This window comes from Mytilus californianus, unplaced genomic scaffold, assembly GCF_021869535.1.
Source record: "Mytilus californianus isolate M0D057914Y unplaced genomic scaffold, xbMytCali1.0.p SCAF_9, whole genome shotgun sequence".
Lineage (NCBI taxonomy): Eukaryota > Metazoa > Mollusca > Bivalvia > Mytilida > Mytilidae > Mytilus > Mytilus californianus.
Genome location: NW_026262745.1, coordinates 6870596 through 6888987, shown reverse-complemented (window position 1 = coordinate 6888987; position 18392 = coordinate 6870596). Strand labels below are relative to the sequence as shown.

General features: G+C 32.0%; 1 protein-coding gene across 1 annotated transcript in view; it reads left to right on the top strand.

Annotated features, from left to right (window-relative positions):
- Window positions 1–340: 340 nt before the first annotated feature.
- Window positions 341–18392, top strand: part of LOC127714955 (WD repeat-containing protein 17-like) — a 71470-nt gene continuing 53418 nt past the window's right edge. Inside the window, exons 1-5 of the mRNA XM_052220976.1 lie at window positions 341–440; window positions 9616–9744; window positions 10765–11173; window positions 11465–11716; window positions 12777–13069. Of these exons, the coding sequence (XP_052076936.1) occupies window positions 9628–9744; window positions 10765–11173; window positions 11465–11716; window positions 12777–13069 (1071 nt within the window). The 5' untranslated portion in view covers window positions 341–440; window positions 9616–9627. The remainder of the gene's footprint in view (window positions 441–9615; window positions 9745–10764; window positions 11174–11464; window positions 11717–12776; window positions 13070–18392) is intronic.

The following is an 18392-nucleotide window of genomic DNA, read 5'->3' as shown; positions in this document are numbered from 1 at the left end:
AACCGTGCAGTTAGACGGGATATTATGTAGTCCCCAGAACAAACTGAACAATGTCAAGAAATCTATGTGTATGATTTTTTAAAAACAACGTAATTAAAGGTTTACAATGTTCCCAAATTTTATTCATTTGGTAATTTATTAGAATTTGTGATGTATGTATGTATATGTATATTATATTATTATATTTTGAGTTATTCAGAGGGCATCAGGGGAGTTTAGTATTGTACAAACTGATTTTACCCTCTTTAAATAAAGTAATTATTATTAATTTTATTATCATATTACATTTGAAATACCCGCCTCATCAAAAAGAAAAGTGAAAGCGGTCACATGACTTGCTGGCAAGGTAAACAAGGGTAAAATGGATGCCGAAGTCTGCTAAATTGGAAGGACCTTTTATGTGGCCAAAATGATTTATCCTTGACACCTTTACTGACCACGTATGTTTATTATGATATTTACTTCCATAAACAATATCTTTTCTAGGGAAATACCACAAAGAACTCACTGGTAATGGATTTAAAGCACATGTTGAAGTATAAATTTCGAAATTTGCTGGAATGGCATCAAGTTTATGTTGAAATTACGGGTTTCCTAAAACTTAAAAAGTATGATATAACACATAAACTTGACAGAGTACAGCATTGAAAGATCTGTCTTCAAAGAAGATGTGCATTGTTATTTGATATTGGTTTATTGCACAAAAGACTGCAAGGAATTTTATTACTGTATGATGTATCAGTAATGACAGTATATCTGTATATAGGTATCATAAGACATAAAGCTTTATTTAGAGTCGGTATATACAATACAAGTACAAACATAAGCTCTGAAAAGCTTTTAAAACCGACAGAGCAACAAATAAAACAAAACATACATATCAAGTCATGCACACATAGATTAAACATATAAAGCAAGAGTTCATATCAGTATATAAACATGAAGCACAAAAGTTCTTAAAAGCATCTTACACTGAAACATGCACTTGTGAGATAAAAACACAAAAGCAAAAGTAAAATGGTTTGCACATTAAAAGCACATATAGATTAGTTAGTTACTAAAATTAGCACAAAGCAGCAGAAGCAATATAGTAAAGATAACAAAATAAAATTGCCATGCTGAAAATAAAGCATTATAATTAAACCAAAAATAATGAACAGAAATTAACTGGTTTTGCAGGCAAAACATTGGCATGAGCTGCCAGACCAAGAATTTATCAAGTTCTTGAATTGATTTAAAGATGATTGCTTACGTAGCTCATCTGGCAGCTCATTCCAAAGCTTAGCACCTGCATACCTTAAAGATTGTAGGCCGTATGCAGTTGTTCTTACATGTGGTAGGCAGGGCTGACAACTCACGCATTTGCATGCATATTTGGCGGCATTTCCCTTTGATTTATTGTTTTTTCTCTTTGATTTTTACAATTTTGGCCAAATCTCACGCATTTGCTTCATGAAAACTTGGCAGTACTGGGTAGGTCGGCTGTATTCTGGTATCTGAAAGAGTAAGTGTTTTCCTTTAAGTGTATTAAATCATGGAGATAAAAAGGACAATCTTTATTAATAATTTTGAAAACTTCAATAGCCAATGATCGCATTCTTCTTATTTTTAAAGATGGTAATTTTGATTTGCAGAGTAGATCTTCATAACTTGCTGAATAGTCTTCATAGATAAACCTTAGTGCTCTCTCTTGAATTTTCTCTATCTTTTTTGTATTAACCTCCCCACAAAAGTGCCAAACTAGTGGGCAGTAATTAAAGTTGGACATTATGAAAGAATGATAAATTGTTAATTTACCGAGTTTAGTCAGGTGTTTTCCTATTCTTTTTAATACATTTAGCTGTTTGGATGCTTTTTTACATATTATAGAGACATGTTCATTGAAATTTAGTTTAAAATCTATTGTTACGCCTAGAAGTTCAATGTTATCTTCACATTCTATTTTATTACCTTCTAATTTAAATTTTAGGTTTTTGTCTTTAGTTTTTTTACTTAGAGCTATTGCTTGAAATTTTTCTGGATTAGCTTTCATTTTATTTATTGAGAACCAATTTATCAAAATTTTACTTTCATCTTTTAGAGTATTAATTAATTTATCTAAATCTTTATCTGCGTATGAAAGGGTGTTGTCATCTGCATAATTATAGAGTTCGCTTTTATGAATAAAATAGAAAATGTCATTTAAAAAGATATTAAATAGTGTTGGCCCTTATATCGACCCTTGTGGCACACTTTAAACATTGTTTGCCAGTAGCTTGAATTAGTACCTACTTTAACACACTGTTTTCTATTAGTTAAATAGCTTTCCAAAAGTTTAAGAGAAGAAGCGGAAACACCGTAGGATTTTAATTTTAGTAGGAGGAGGTCATGGGGTAGGCAGTCAAAAGCCTTGGACAAGTCCATTAATATAGCTGCTACATATTTATTCTGATCTAAAGCCTTTTTCCAATCTTCAATTATTTTTAATAAAGCGGTTAGGCATCCGTATCCTTTTCGAAAAGCTGACAGAAAAATGTGGAAAAATGAATTAAAATATTCGACAAGTTATCATTACTGAGCTGTGTTTCCATATGTACATGCATATATCACAGTGTAGATACTATTCTGTACGCTATCTGGAAGTCGCGATTTTCGAAGCGATGATTTCCAACTGGCTAACAGGACAGTTTTGCCTACGGTGACTTTTCTCATCATTTGTTTACTCCTATATCTATAAAGTGCTTTGAACATCTTCAAGGTATGTATAGCATCATAAATATGAGTAACTGTAACAAAAACATGCATAAGAATATAAAATATACGTGTGCATCACACCAACTTGATAGAAAAAAGTGAAATCGATGGACAATTTTGGTCTCGTAGTACAAAGCAAATAATCTTTTAATGCAAATATTTGCATCAGTTTACAGTTAAATATATACTGTTTCAATATTCTTTTCGTATTTAAGTAGAATATTCGTATTTCCCATAAAAAAATATGTTTTCCTTGAGGATCCCAAAATAAATTACTGTACGATCAGTCTAGAACTGACTGTATTCTAGAAGCGATTTCAGATTTTTTGACTGTATGACCAGTCGTGATTTTGAAAAAGAAACAATGGCAATTTGAAGGTATATACGTGTCTGTGATATTATGTACTGTCCAGGGAACTATAACGTGTAATTTCTTTCATCAGGCAATACAAATATATTTCTGATGATTTTTGTAGACGGCATTTGTATGGGAACATATATTTGGAATCCCTTTTCTCCTGGATTGGACCCCCTCTCCATTTAAAAATGGCTGGAACCCACAATGTATATTAAGTGGTTTATGAGGAGATGCACTTACAAAACCGACGAAAGATATTGTACCGGTCCAACGGAAAGACGGACTTCATTATCACTATAAACACCCGCTTTACAAAGTGGTGTACAATTGAGTGTCAAAGAGACAACTCTACATCCAAAACAAAGTGAAGGAACTGTGATCAATTATAGGCTACAGTATGGCCTCGAATGTGTGTAAATACATGCATTTTTATATAACAATTAAATCTGTGTGTTTGTACAATTTTAAGTATAACGGAGGACATTTCTGAAACTTATATATACAACAAACCTTCCTCTTATTTTAGCAACATTTAAACATCCTTATACTTAATGTAGTAAGTCGAGTACACCCCATCAAGCTAAAACATGTTTCATAAGTTTTCAGGATGTGAATTTATTGAAATATATTTCTGTTATTTAGAAAAATGCCACCTTCTAATGTATTGTAAATAACTTTGAAATCACCACTAGAATACAGTGAAATAAAGACTGATCATACAGTTTCAAAATATACAAGCGAGACTGATCGTACAGTGAGAAATTCAAACAAGTGTAATTTTCTTATTTCTGGCTTCAAAGATCTGGTTGAAACTTTTACCACCACTTGAAATATACTTCATTTAGTTAATTACGTCTGGTTTTTATGTTAATTTGTACACTAAGAGGGTAAAAAGATTGTTTTTAGGTTCACCGACTGATTTTCCTTAGCGATGCACTTGAAAATCTCTTGATTAAGGCAAAGATACGAATAATGAATGTGCTGAATTTAATTCTAAACCATTTGAGAATATCAATGTCAGCTGAATTAATCATTAAGCAATGTACAGATGATCAACTTACCGTTTAATTCAGTATATCCATCAAATTTAAAATGTGATCCAAAAAGTTCTCGCTTCGAAAATCGCGACTTCGGGATAGCGTACAGAATAGTATCTACACTGTGTATATATGTAATCTGTTTACTCAGGTCAGTCAGGGAGTATAGACCTAATCACTATTTGGAAATCTACCATGCTTGACATAAGGTGTCAGAAACCAGTTATTTTACAATAAATCTTTAGAATATCGGTCATGGATTGGTAGTTTTTTCATGTAAAATTATACTTTATATTAAAGAATACAAAACTGGCTCTCTTTTCTGTTAAACTAAAAAGATGACATTGGTTAAATCAAAGTGAGACAACCAATCTCCCGGAATCAAAGCATTTAAAAAGAAAAATAATGTATTGCCATATGACCTTTTACATTGAAGGGCGTAAACTTGCATTAAGCCGTGTTCAGGCCCTTTAATAGAAAATAAAGGGATATGGAGTAAATGTGCATGGAAAAAAATACAAATTATCAATGGACAGGGCTTTTATTCCTGTTCTTCATCTTGACAGTCGCTGGAGAGTCTTCAACAATGAACGAATCATTCATACCTTACAACAATGTCAAGATGACCCCTAGCGTGGACTTAAGCAGTAGAGTAGCTGTGAATAAATTTCAAAGTCAGAAAAAAATTACACCAAAGTCTAAACACAATACAAGACCAGAACAGGCATATCCGACATTAATCACCCAGTATACAAATTAAAACAGCACAAAAATTTAGCAATGAGGTCTAAAGAACAGTTTTCCTGAGTCTACCATTATCAGAGTGTACCCTTTCTATCCCAGTTAGGAATTACATCAATTTGTAATTGAAATGTGTTATAAAAACTGAGTTCACATAGTTAAATCAATGATAATCAGCCCCTTCTTAACTTAATTTGAAAAAAAAACATAATTGGCAGGTAAAATATGTTTTTCCTACAAGCAAAAAAAAAAAACAGCAGCCATGCACTTAACTATGTGAATTACGATTTTTGCTTTATCCTACATATCGGTCTTTTGATGTTGTCCCTAAAAACTAAAAGTCTTACACTGAATGTATCTATATATTTTGCTTGAGACCAGAATATTGTCAAAAAAATAACTTGCGTTTCAGATTAAGAAACAGAATGCACGATTTTGTGTCATTTTTTTCCAGAGCTTCTGGGGGCCGTTCAAGGCCCCCAGACCCCTTGCCAGATTTTTTTAATAATTTGGCCTCACTTTTAACAGATAAAATTGAGAATGGAAATGGGGAATGTGTCGAAGAGACAACAACCCGACCATAGAGCAGACAACAGATGAAGGCCACCAATGGGTCTTTAATGCAGCGAGAAACTCCCGCACCCGGAGGCGTCCTTCAGCTGGCCCCTAAACAAATATGTTAAATAGAGGCTAGTTAGGGCCCTGCTCTCACTAATTCAAGTCCTGGGTTGAACTGCTACACTTCCCTCATCTGAACAGTCATTATACCATAAAGATATGATGCAACATCTAACTTGAGCTTTAATCCATTTTATTCGACATGATTTTTCAGTGCCAAATATAAAAGAAGAGCATGATTTTCCTTTTAAACTACTATTGTCATAGATGTCAACTCTCATGATCTTGGTGGGAGTCTCCTGATATTTTCCCCAAATTTCCAGAGTATCCTGCTCTGTGCCCAATTAATTTACATGTGAGAGCTAGAATCTCCTGCTATTTGGATCTTGTCAACTACTCATATGGAACTGGTCGTAGTTTACCCGATTGTAAGTGTTGTTAGTTTTCGTTTACCAGCTGTTCACTTTCAGATGAGTACATGTAATATTTGTCTCACCTTGAAGAAAGAATGCAAGACATAGGGATAACAATCCAGTGGTGGCGGTGTAAACTATTTGTATAAAGCTTAAATATATATTTCAGAGGGAAGAAGACCTGGTAGCTTCATAATTTATATACATCTATGACTTATGTTACAAAAATTTCTGTCTGCCATACATTTATGTCAGTTGTCCTTGACCTTATTTTCATGGTTCAACAACTGCTTTGAAAATAAAAGTTTAGTTGTTTTGTCATGTGAATTTCTCACTCATGAGTAACAGGATAACTAGTTATATCTGGTACATGTGTACATGTATACGTACATGTGATGGACTGTGAAACTCAGATCAGAAGATAGGGAAATTTTGGTCAGGAGTTTAGACCTCAGATCAGGAGGTTTTTTATCAACATTGTTTTATATCGTAAATTTAAACATCTGATGTAAAACCTGTCTTTTTTGTGTGTTTTTCCTTCAATCTTCCATCTGAATGTCCTATCAATGTGTTATAAGTCTGTCATATTTGAATGAATAATTGAGAAGAATCTGTTTTGTTTTGTTTTACATTGTTGATTGTGCACTGCTCATAAATAAAGCATTACAATTGTATGTTTGAACCTTTTCTTTGAATACAAAGAGAAAATTATAAAAGCATAGTGTTTTATGCATGCTTCAATCTTTTTTATTTGTTTTCATTTTCATTGGCTTAGAGATATAAGAGAGAAATATGCTATACATTTATTACATAATAAATAGATGAAAAATTAACAAACAATAACATGGGCTTGTACAGGTAACAATCTGTGTAGTTGTTTATCTTGATGCTTATCAGGCTGTGTATTGTCTTGAAGTCCTGCAGGTTGTCTCTGCTGTCTGTCTGGATCTTTCTTAGCATGCTGAAGGTCCTCTCTGTGTCTACATTAGAATGTGGAATGGTTAGCATTACTTTTCTGATTTGAAAGAGCAGATCAAACTGGGCTGGCCACTTGGAATCTACCATTGTGCCATAGACTGCCAGAACTGGTTCAGTGTTGTGTTTTCTTTGTCATAAGAGGTCAGTGACTTTGGAGAGAGGATGTAGTCACTATCCTGGTCTTCAAGTTAGGGGTTCCTAGCATCTACATGTCCATCAGACAGGTTTCAACTGACCTCAACCTCTTTTCATGGATCAGTGATCAAGTATAAAGTTACGTGATTAGGTCAGTTTCTCAGCAGTAGGTCAACTTTATTTGGTTAATGTTTTTGTGTTTTTCTTATACTATAAGCAATAGGTCAACTATATTTGGTGTATGGAATGATTTTAAGGTGTACATGTATATGTCTGTCAGGCAAGCATCATCTGTCCTTGACTTCATTTTCATGGTTCATTTACGTGTCAATGTTAACAAATGGTTAAGTTTCAGTAGTTAGATCCTCTTCTAAGATCGATGCTTTAAGCAATAGGTCAAGTATATTTGGTAAATGGAATGATTGTAAGGTGTACTTTCTGTCTGGTAGAAGGGCAGGGTTCATCTGACCTGTCACCATGACCTCATTTTCATGGTCCATTGGTCAATGTTAAATTGTCCTGGTTAAGTCTGTTTCTCAGATATTATAAGCAATATGTCAACTTTGTTTCATGCATGGAATGATTGTAAGATGTACATGTCTGTCTGGAGGGGCTTATCAGACCTTGACCTCATTTTCATGGTCCATTGGTCATGCAATGTTTGGATTTCATGGTTTGGTCTGTTTTTTGTATACTTTAGGCAAAATGTCAACTATATTTGGTGTTTGGAATGATTGTAAGGTGTACATGTCTGTCTGGCAGGGTTCATCTGACCTTGACCTCATTTTCATGGTTAATTGGTGAATACATGTTTTAAGTTTTCATGGTTTGGTATACTATTAGTAATTGGTTAGCTATATTTGGTGAATGGAATGATTGTAAGGTGTATATATCTGTCTGACAGGGTTCATCTGACCTTGACCTCTTTTTCATGGTTCATTAGTTAAGTCTGTTTCTTAGAGTAAAAAAAAAAAGTAAGTAAATAGTTTATTACAGTGTCACAATCTATTATATTATCAAGATTATACATAAGATAAAAGCAACATAAAATAAATTAGATTCCTGCCTTAAAAGACACATGAGTCACTTTTACCTCATGCCCATTAAATGCATACACAATTTAAAGATCATGTTTTAGATAATAAGAAATAAGGTCAACTATATTTGATACATGAAATGATTGTAAGGTGTACATGTCTGTCAGGCTTGGTTTATCTGACATTGACCTCATTTTCACAGATGATTGTTAATGTTAAGTTTATGTGATACTTGCAGTAAAACTTTATATTTAGGACTATCAACATATAATCAATCATGGTTAGCACAGCAGGCAAGACATATCAGTGTTTGCAGTCTTGTTTACTGAAATTTTAACTCTTTATTTGGAATTTTTATGCATTGCTGTTTTAAAGTGGCGGTAAATGCAAAATTAAAAATCAGTAGTTCTCGATTCATAATGTCACAATAATTGCGGTAGTGATGTTGTGGAAAAGACCCTTCTACACGTTATTGTGAAAAGTAATACATACATTTTCGTCATTTTTCAGACAGTTTTTGGACACACATATTAAGAGCACAGGCAATTTCCAATCAAATAATTTAATTTAGAGCACATGTAATTTCCAATCAAATAATTTAACTCAATGTTTGTCTTTATGAACAACAACTTTCATGTAAATATTTTTTTGTTACTTGTATATGTTCTCTATTTCCCAATAACAAATCAGGCAACTTTGTCAATTTTTGTGAAGAACTTGAATTTTACTTAATCTCAACTGTTAAATCCCTGTGAATATTGATAATAGTTTATTGATGTTACATTTTAAACCTTGCACATACCTATTATCTTTAAGCCTCAATCACCTATAATGTTGTAATATTTCTTTTTTCAGACACCTCTGGCCTACTTTTAAATTTTGTCTTTTATTAAATATTTTCAGCACTGTGAAATCAGAAATCATACTTTATGTTTGAGAAAATGTAATTTGAAGTTTGAATATTAAAGTCAGAGTGTCATGACCCAAATACTCCCCAACCCTTCAGAGACATCCTGGCATCAGTCCTGAAATGTATATTATTCATAAAAATTTGTTAAAATTATAAGAGTCTGCAAAAGATCATACACGGGGTAACACCTTTAATACAAGACACTATTGTTTGCCTGTAAGATTTAAAATATCTGTCTCTTCTTCACACTAGTGTTACAAAAAATGTACCTTTACCTTAAGTCATTTTATTTGACATTTTAAAAGCATTCAAATTTAGATTGATTCCTTTTTAATTGAAAGGCCTTATAATAAAAATGAAATTTGTTGTCATTGTATGATTGATTTTTTGGTCAACAATAGATATTGTTGGATTATATTGATGAGAAATAAACATGCAAGTCAGTATCTCTATACATTTCCTAATTAAGTACCTTAGGTGGTTTATAGCAATTGTGATTTCTTGGGATTTCATTGCCATACATAAAACTGAGGTGAAACTATCATTTGGTGAGTATCAGAACTTTATGTAAATGTCTTCATATTAAATATATGGTGCTTTCGGCAAAATTGTTTTTAATAAGTTTTAAGCAATTTATAGTGATTGACTATTTCAGAAAAAGAGGAGAATGGCTAAGCAGGTTGGATTACTTCCAGCGGGCTGTCAACCCTGGAATGTTGATGTAGTGGCCGCCAGTGGGGACAGATTTGTGTACTGTGCCACACTTTGTGTATATATTTATCAGGTAAATTAAAGAATGCTATTAAGGATGCAGTTTTATTCTGCAAATGCATGAAATATTTGCCACTGGATGTTAAGCAAACAGTAAACTCAATCAATTTATAAATCTGTTTAAAATAAATTTTGTAGAATGTCAATTTTCAAAATAATGATATTAACATTTGTCTGTTAGATTGTATTTTGCTACTTATCTCATGTTTATAGATAAATATATTGATCCTGTGTTGATTACATCCTGGCGCTATTATTATAAAGACCTTTCTGTATTGCTTTTTATATGAAGTTAATTTTATACGTATATTGCTTTGTCTTTTGAGATTGTTTTAAAATATCCTGTGTAATCAATGAACAAACTTGTTCCAAGATTGACCTTTTCTGAAAATATTTATTCATAACATCTTGCACAGAAAAATGTGATTTATTTTAAACAGCAGACATTAGTGATCATTTACAACATTTTTGTACTTTTCTTATAATTTGGACAATTCTGCATTTTATATAACATACTTAAAGATTACCAGAAAATGTAACACATAACTAAAAGCATGTAGTACTGTTTTTTTGAAAATCATATTCAAGAAAAATTAAACTATAAAGTGGAAACTATTTGGAATGTTTATATTAAGTCATACTTTATTATACAATAAATATGCACCCAAAACTGTCTTAGGTCAATTTTGCCTGATCTAGACCTTTTTGATAAAATGAAAAAAACATTCATGTGTCAGTTCTCTGCACACAACACATTTGTAGATAAACTTTATTAAATACAATCCAGTCAAAAAATTTGGGAAAAACTTAATATATGAAATGTTTACGGGTTCAAAATCAAAGGAACCTTACAGAACATTTTTACTGTATGGTCAACTTTTCCAGAGGGATTTTGATATAATATATGTTATACTTGTATTTAACTGTTTATATGTCTTCATGTATTATTTAAATAATGCCAATACATAAGAACTGCAATCATTCTAAAAAATTATTAGCCACAAGTTTTCATAATCCAAATTGTTTGTTTAAGTTGGATCGAAAGTTCCAAGAATTTAGACTGGTTTCCATCATGTCAGAGCACAAGAAAACTATAACAGCCATAGCCTTTAACCCAAGGAACCCTGATTTCTTAGCAAGTGCAGGAGCTGACAGAAAGGTTATTATATGGAATGTGGCCAATCAAAAATTGGTTGCTAGAATGGACACAGCTGACACACCTAAAGCCATTGGTTGGTGCTATGACCAATTAGATACATTGTCTTTTGCTGGTGGGAAAGGACCTGTTCAAATATGGAAATTCCAAGATGGACTGATGATAAAGACATGTAGGGAAGCTTCAGGGTTTCCTTCAAGTATTTTATTGTTGAGGTGGCATCCAAAAAATACAGGGCGGCTAGCTGTTGGTCATCAGAATGGTGCTATATCTATTTGTAATGTAGGTTAGTACCTGTATTTAAAATGTAAACTTTATCAAAATAGGATTTTTTTTATAATCTTTGAAACTTACAGTTTTGTGGAAAATAGTTGATAAAATAATGAAAAATATAGAGCAAAGAGTAAAACCATAAAGTATATAAAAAGCACAGTTTTTGTTAGATCTAATAATCAACTTTTTTACATATTATATTTAAATGCTTAGCAAACATTACCAAGAGTTGCCATTATAGAATTCAGATGATAATTGTAGGAAGTTTTATTTTACTAAGTCTATCAGTTTGTCTTGTTTGAAGGTGGTAAAAGTTACAAAAATACATTAGGACCTGAAGATGAAGATGATTCAGAGATGGAGGACCCAGTGTCTAGTCTACAGTGGGACCCTCTATCTACAGACTACTTAATAATGTGTAATGTTCGAGCTGGTGTACGATTGATTGACACGGAGTCACAGTCAGTAATTATGAAATTTACCCCACCTAGTGCTGCTTCCAGTATAAGTGCTATGTCCTGGATAAATAACGCTCCTGGGATATTTGTTACGGGTGGTAGGTTTATGTTTTAAGGCAAAGGTATTGTATAACACATCACACTACAGAATCAAAGTACTGAAGTACTGAACATGGAATGACCGCAAGTTCTTGTGGATGGTCACAAGCACTTGTCTCAGAAAAAAAAATCACATCTCTATACCTGAAAGTGAGGTTAAGGTACATAGATATATTTTTTTCAAAGACAGGTTAGTGCTTGGATGATGAATAAATGACAGGGAATTCAACCTCACCGTAATAACTATTATATTGTAGTGATACAAATCAGTATACTCTGGTTTGTTGTTATATATTCTATTAATATTTGTATATAACAGTTACATGTATACATAATTTTCATCCATTTGTATATCATTCTATTCTACTATTCTAATAATAATACAGTGGAAGTGCATGGTGGACACTCTTCTGTAATAATTTGATTTTTCTAATAGTTTGGATTTGAGTAGGCATTCATATTTTCCTGTAAAACGTTCTTGAGATATTCTTCTGCATGCGTTAACTCAAGTTTTCGGTATTCTTGATTTGTTATTGATATATATATATATATATATATTTCTCACGACAAAACATTTTCATATCATTTATCTATGTTCTTAAAAATTATTTTCATGAATATTTATTGATGAAATTGATATATAACAAGCGATAAGGAATGTTATTTTGCGTTCGGTTATCAGTCAAAAATGAAAGTCACGTGGGTAGAACTGTCTGTGGATACAATACACCGGAATGCCCTTACCGTCATCCGATGTAAAAATGAAGATAGCATATTTATAAAAGTGTTTAGAAAAGGGTAAATGGGATTTGCCAGATATCAATATGAGCAAAAGGAGATATTGAGGTAGATTATTGAGATATCAATGAGAAACACATGCACTCCAAAAACAAAAAGAAGACATTAAAAAAAGAAAATATGGTAAAAAAAAGTCAGGAAAAGTTTAGACCCAAGTGTTATAAAAAGAAGTGACAAAAATCATTTACTCAATCTTGAAGATGTGAAAAATAATATCTCGTATATATTTAATTTTTAAGATTAAGTTTTTCTATTTTACAGATGTAAGAAGTGGAATATTAAGAATTTGGAATGTTTCTATGTCTAAACCAATAGAAACTATCAAAATAAAAAAGACAGGTATACATGCTTTACAAGCCATAACAACTAAAATAATGAAGTCCAAAGACAGTAGAGAAGGACATGTGTCATCTACCAGTGCCGCTGATTCTCCTGCCATGGTGAATCAGGCACATTTTGCTGTTCCTCCGGCACAAATCCTGTGTACATTCCATGATGGTGGAGTAGGCTTGTATGATCTTGGACTTAAGAAGTGGAAATTTTTACGAGAAGAGGTAATTGTTATTTTTTTTTATGTTGTTAGATTGTGATGTACCGTTAAAAGGCTTGTATAGTCCGCGGTATTATTCTCCAAAATTGAACCTGCCAGACAGGGTGCGGACTATAGAGTACGATAAGCAAGTAATAAGAAAAAAAATCGATTTCACGAGGTGGTTTGTTTACGTTCCGCCATGTTTGTTATTGATATTGTAGAGGGCGCTCTTATCATTTTCAAAACTAATAATTTTACCTAATCCATAGTAATATGTTATTTTTATTCAATATCAAATATATACTGATAGATTAAAAAATTAAATGCTTCACTACAAATTTCTCGTTTCTTTTCACTGAAAACTTGAATCTGCTTGAATTTAACTGAACGAAAAAAGCATAAAAGTCAACCGAGAACCAGCTTATGATGTATAAACTACAAAACGTAATCGATTATTCGTTCCGTTTTGGTGTTTCATACTGACGCATGTGTTTTGTTTTAGCTTAAGATCCTTCCAAACATTAATGTGATAGATATACTAAACATTGTTTTACACAAGGATGGAACGGTTATACTTTCAAAGTCGTATTCTAGTGATATCTATTAAGTACGGATTTTCCGTACACTCTCACTGTCTTTATTTTCTTTTACACGTGCTATTCGAACTTCCGGTTTAAACATACACAAGTTTCTAAATTGTTTTTTGTGTGATTTTGACACATTTTAACACTCGTGAGGTATTCTAGAATCATTTACAAGCAGTTTCAACTTCTATTTGATGATGGAAAACAGGTTTTTCCATGAAAATACCACAAACGACCACACACGAATTGAAATTACTGGAGTTTCATTAGACATTTTCTAACAGTTACAAAAAGTTTTTTTACCTGAAATTTCGTGGCGAGAAGGGGGTGCGGACAATACACCAGTGCGAACTATATAAGCCCGATTACGGTAATGCATTTGTGGGTTATCTGGACAGACATACTGTAAATTTAGAAATTAATACATTTATTTATTATTGCAAAATATTGAACACTGGCAAAAATTTTTCTATTGAAATTATGAATGCAAGTTTTTATAATGGCGAACTTGATACTCTAGCATTTTCACATTAATAAAACTTCGCAATAATTTCTGTATTTTCTACAGTATACTGAAAACTAATTAAAAAACATACTGTAATAATCTTTGTGCCAACTTTAACAGTAGCATTCTAAACATTGTACATTTAAGATATGATCATCGGATTGAATTTTCACAGGACAAACATGAACACTGTGACATGATCATTTTAATGTTTTTCAAGACATGTGTGTTTTAATAGAAAAGACATCTTTAATAATTTATCTAACTTCACCATGCATCATTAAAGGGGTGTTAGCTACGAGATATAAAAAATATGATTTTTTTTTGTTCAATCATTAATGAAAGTGAAATAGTGAAATATTAATTTCGCTTTTAGCAGCCAGTTTAGTTCAATAAATAAGCTAAGAAACATTGCTGATGAATTATTCACTTGCACATGAATGATTCGACCTCATTGAATCCTTATTCATGTGACCTTCAATTTAACCCATTAACTAGGGATTGGTAACGCATGTGTTAGTCGTGTTCAGCCATTAAAAGGAAAAGAATGTCAACATTGAAAGTGAAACAAAGGTGAACCATTTCGTTGACTTATTCGATCCACAAAAAATTATTCTTATACAGGTAAAAATGATGATTAACTTATTTTTTAACCTATAACATGAAATCAAACAGACCCGGGAAAGTCCAATTGCACAAGGTTGGTATCTATTTATATTTATTTTTATGTTTATATCGGGATATGTGACCGTAGACTGTCTTCGGAGGTCATCTCGATGGTTAATAAGATGGCATCTAGACTAAAATGCACACGAAATGTTGATATATATTATCAAGTCCATGCATTGTTAATTGTTTATTTCAGACATATTGTAATTTGGATATACTTTTTAGTATAATATTAATGAAATATGAAAATTTGAGTCAAATCGGTGAACATGAATTTGACAGCTAATGCCCCCTTAAAATATAAGTGAATTAAGAAGAATTGTATGCATCACTAAGTTTTGGAGTAATTTGAGAGGAATTCTCCCTATAAAAGGAAATAAAACAAAAACAAGCTAGAAAAAAATTAGTTTATTTCTAATATGCCAAAGGATAATGTGTTTTTATTTATATGAAAACACAAAAACATTTTAAATGTAACTCACTAACATTAGTACATATGCAAATGTACAAAAAAAACCTCATTAATGATTCCTTTTATCGGGAGTAAAATGTATGAATCTCCATTGAACGATGATGGCCTGTATTCAGAGACCAACAATGTCTTCTTCCTGGAGTTGTATATAATACAGATTTACCTTGTAAATGAAATACCATAGAAAAGGCTAGGTTAAAAACTTTCAGACATTTTTTTAACTCTAATTCTGTTAAGGTAAGATGGCTAAACAATTTCTAAAGTTCACAAACCATTAAGAATACTATGAGATACATGCATGTATGCTGAAACAACATTTGTATCAATTGTTTAAAGACTGATAGATGTATGAATTGGTCAAAATGTGTTCAGGGTATCTAAATCAATTTTGATATTTTAGAAATAATTATCAGGTAAAAAAGAAGTAGGATTCGATTATTAATGCTTTTGCTTAGCCATATTCCTACTAATGTCTTCTCAATGATTGTTGATTTTTCTAAATGTAGGGATGTAAAGCGGAGGAAAAAGTCTCAGAAAACTAGATTTATTAAATTTGGAATTAGATGAGAAGGGTTCCTAAGGAAAAAAAAAATCTAGTTCTCAAAGCAGTGAGCCAGATGAGGAAATTTGGAATGCATGCCACATCTGTATTAGTTTAAACTCAAAACAAGAAAACTAAAATTAACTTATAATATCTGTGTGAAAATAGAATTCCAATTTCTTTTTTCTGCCAAGAAATTGAGGCGGGTCTTTTGCATTTTTGCCAAGCTCACTAAGCTTTATAAGGATTAGATGAAGATTATTTCTATCTCTTGGCACCTGTTCTTGTTGTCATTATCTACCTGTACTACACAAGACTTTTCACATTGTTATCTTCTCCAGCCACTTTGTCATTTGAAATCAATTGTTTTTACTGAAGAATTAATTGATCACTGTGCATTCACATTGTGTGTTTCACTGCATCATATTCATGTCTGGTTTGTTGTAGAACTTTCAAGTAATGCACACACATATAATAAACATCCATTAATGCAAGTCAGAATCAATCTTGTTGAAACAAAAATTAATCTTATTTGTTGAAGTAAGAATCAAATTAACAGAAGTTATCTCTCTTTACCATTGATAAATTTGTCCAAGTAAGAAATCTATAGACAACACTTGAAGAGTTAACTCCCTTTTTAAAAAAATCGATAATGTTGGCTGAATTACCAAACAAGTTTCTCACTCATGCAAGTAAGTTTGACTTTCCTCATACAAAAAATAATGAATCTGACTTAAGCTAGAAACTTGAATAATACATAAACTTCTGATGTGCACAAATGGCTCCCCTAACTGATAAATAGGAGAACCTGGTAAGGCCAAATTTTAATGAAATTTTTGTTTACAGCTGGTGTGTTATTATTTCATATTTTTAAAAGAATTAATTAATTTTGATTTTTGTTGTTTTTTAGAAATATATGCCCCAAGGGCACTTATTTTCTCCTTTTATAAACTTTTAAAAAATCTTCACAGAAAGATAAGACTGAATCTTTTCCAACAAACTCCGTTAAATATCAACTTGGTCAAAGTATAAAAATAAGGAGATGTGGTATGATTGCCAATGAGACTACTATCCACCAAAGTTCAAATGAAGTGGATGTAAGCAATTATAGGCAACCATACAGCCTTCAACAACTAGAAAAACCCATACTGTATAGTCCGCTATAAAAGGTCCGGTCATGAAAAATATGAAACAATTCAATTGAGAAAACTAACGGCATAAATCATAACAAAACAATTTACAAAAAACAAATATGACAGACAAGAACCAATGACAACCACTGAACTATGTACAGGCTCCTGACTTGCGACACGCATATAAAGAATGTGGCGGGGTTAAACATGTTTGTGAGCGCTCAACTCTCCCCCTAGACTGGGACAGTGATGTAACAGCTCAACATAAGAACAAACTATATGTTCATTAAGACATGCTATTAAAGTCAAGGAACAGTGAGGTCACAGATTCTTAAATTTAAAAAAAAAAATGATGAATTATTATCAGTTAGATAAGTGTAAGAGTCTAAACTAAGTGTTACAATGTAATGTTGTAATGCTATACTGGAAGAGGACCAGTTACCATTACCTTGCATTTTATGCAATAACAGATGCGTTGCATAAATACGGCAAATTGCTATTATCTTTATAAAAAATACTCTTATTTTGTTTGATTAATCAAGTCTCAGAAATCTTGATTTTTATGTTCTTTTACCATGTGGAAAGTCCAGGAAAGATATGCGTGCTGGAATATGAAGTCATCACATTTCAACGCCTTTGTTTTCAGGTTAAGTAGTAGCAAAGCTTACTTTGGACATAAAATTTCTTTCAAAGGAATAAAAAAGGTTTATCAATTTTAGAATCAATTTCTATGATCCCCTTCATGCATTGTAACTTGTTGATTTCAGTTGACCTAAATTCAAGATAAGTTCAGATTGAGCAAAAGTCTGAGATATTTGGAATTAATGGACAGAATGACGATATTGCTGATTCATTTGACAAACCTCCATCTCTGTTTGCCTCAAAACAGCAAAATATGACAATAATTTTCTTATTAATATGTCATTTCTATAATTTAGAAACTAGATTCATAAGTAACAGTAACTGGTCCTCATATTCTAGAAATTTCAAGCAAAAATTGGCACATTAGTAACTCGCTTTTCGCTGTATATAAGAGGAATAATAGTCTGAGTCTATGGACCTAGACCTTACTTTTGGTAACCTTTTTTCTGTGAAAACAATATTTTCATCAGTATTTCCTGTTAACAGTTATTTGAGAAAAACTTTGAATTTCTGGACCAGCACATCTTTTTTTTTACAACTATTATTATACTTGGTAAAAAAGAATTCAGTGAAATTGTAATTTTGGTATATGATTGGAACAACATTTGGTCCAAGGACACAGTTATCGTCCTTTGGTTTTCGTTGTCTACGAATATAGTCCCTAGTGTGAACAGTGTATAACTTGCCTTTTTTTTTTATACACTTTCCCAATTTATTTCTTGATATTTTATGCATGAAATATTAAGTAAGGGGATGAAATTACATGTTAAAAAAATTTGGGTGCTGAATCTTTATGTTA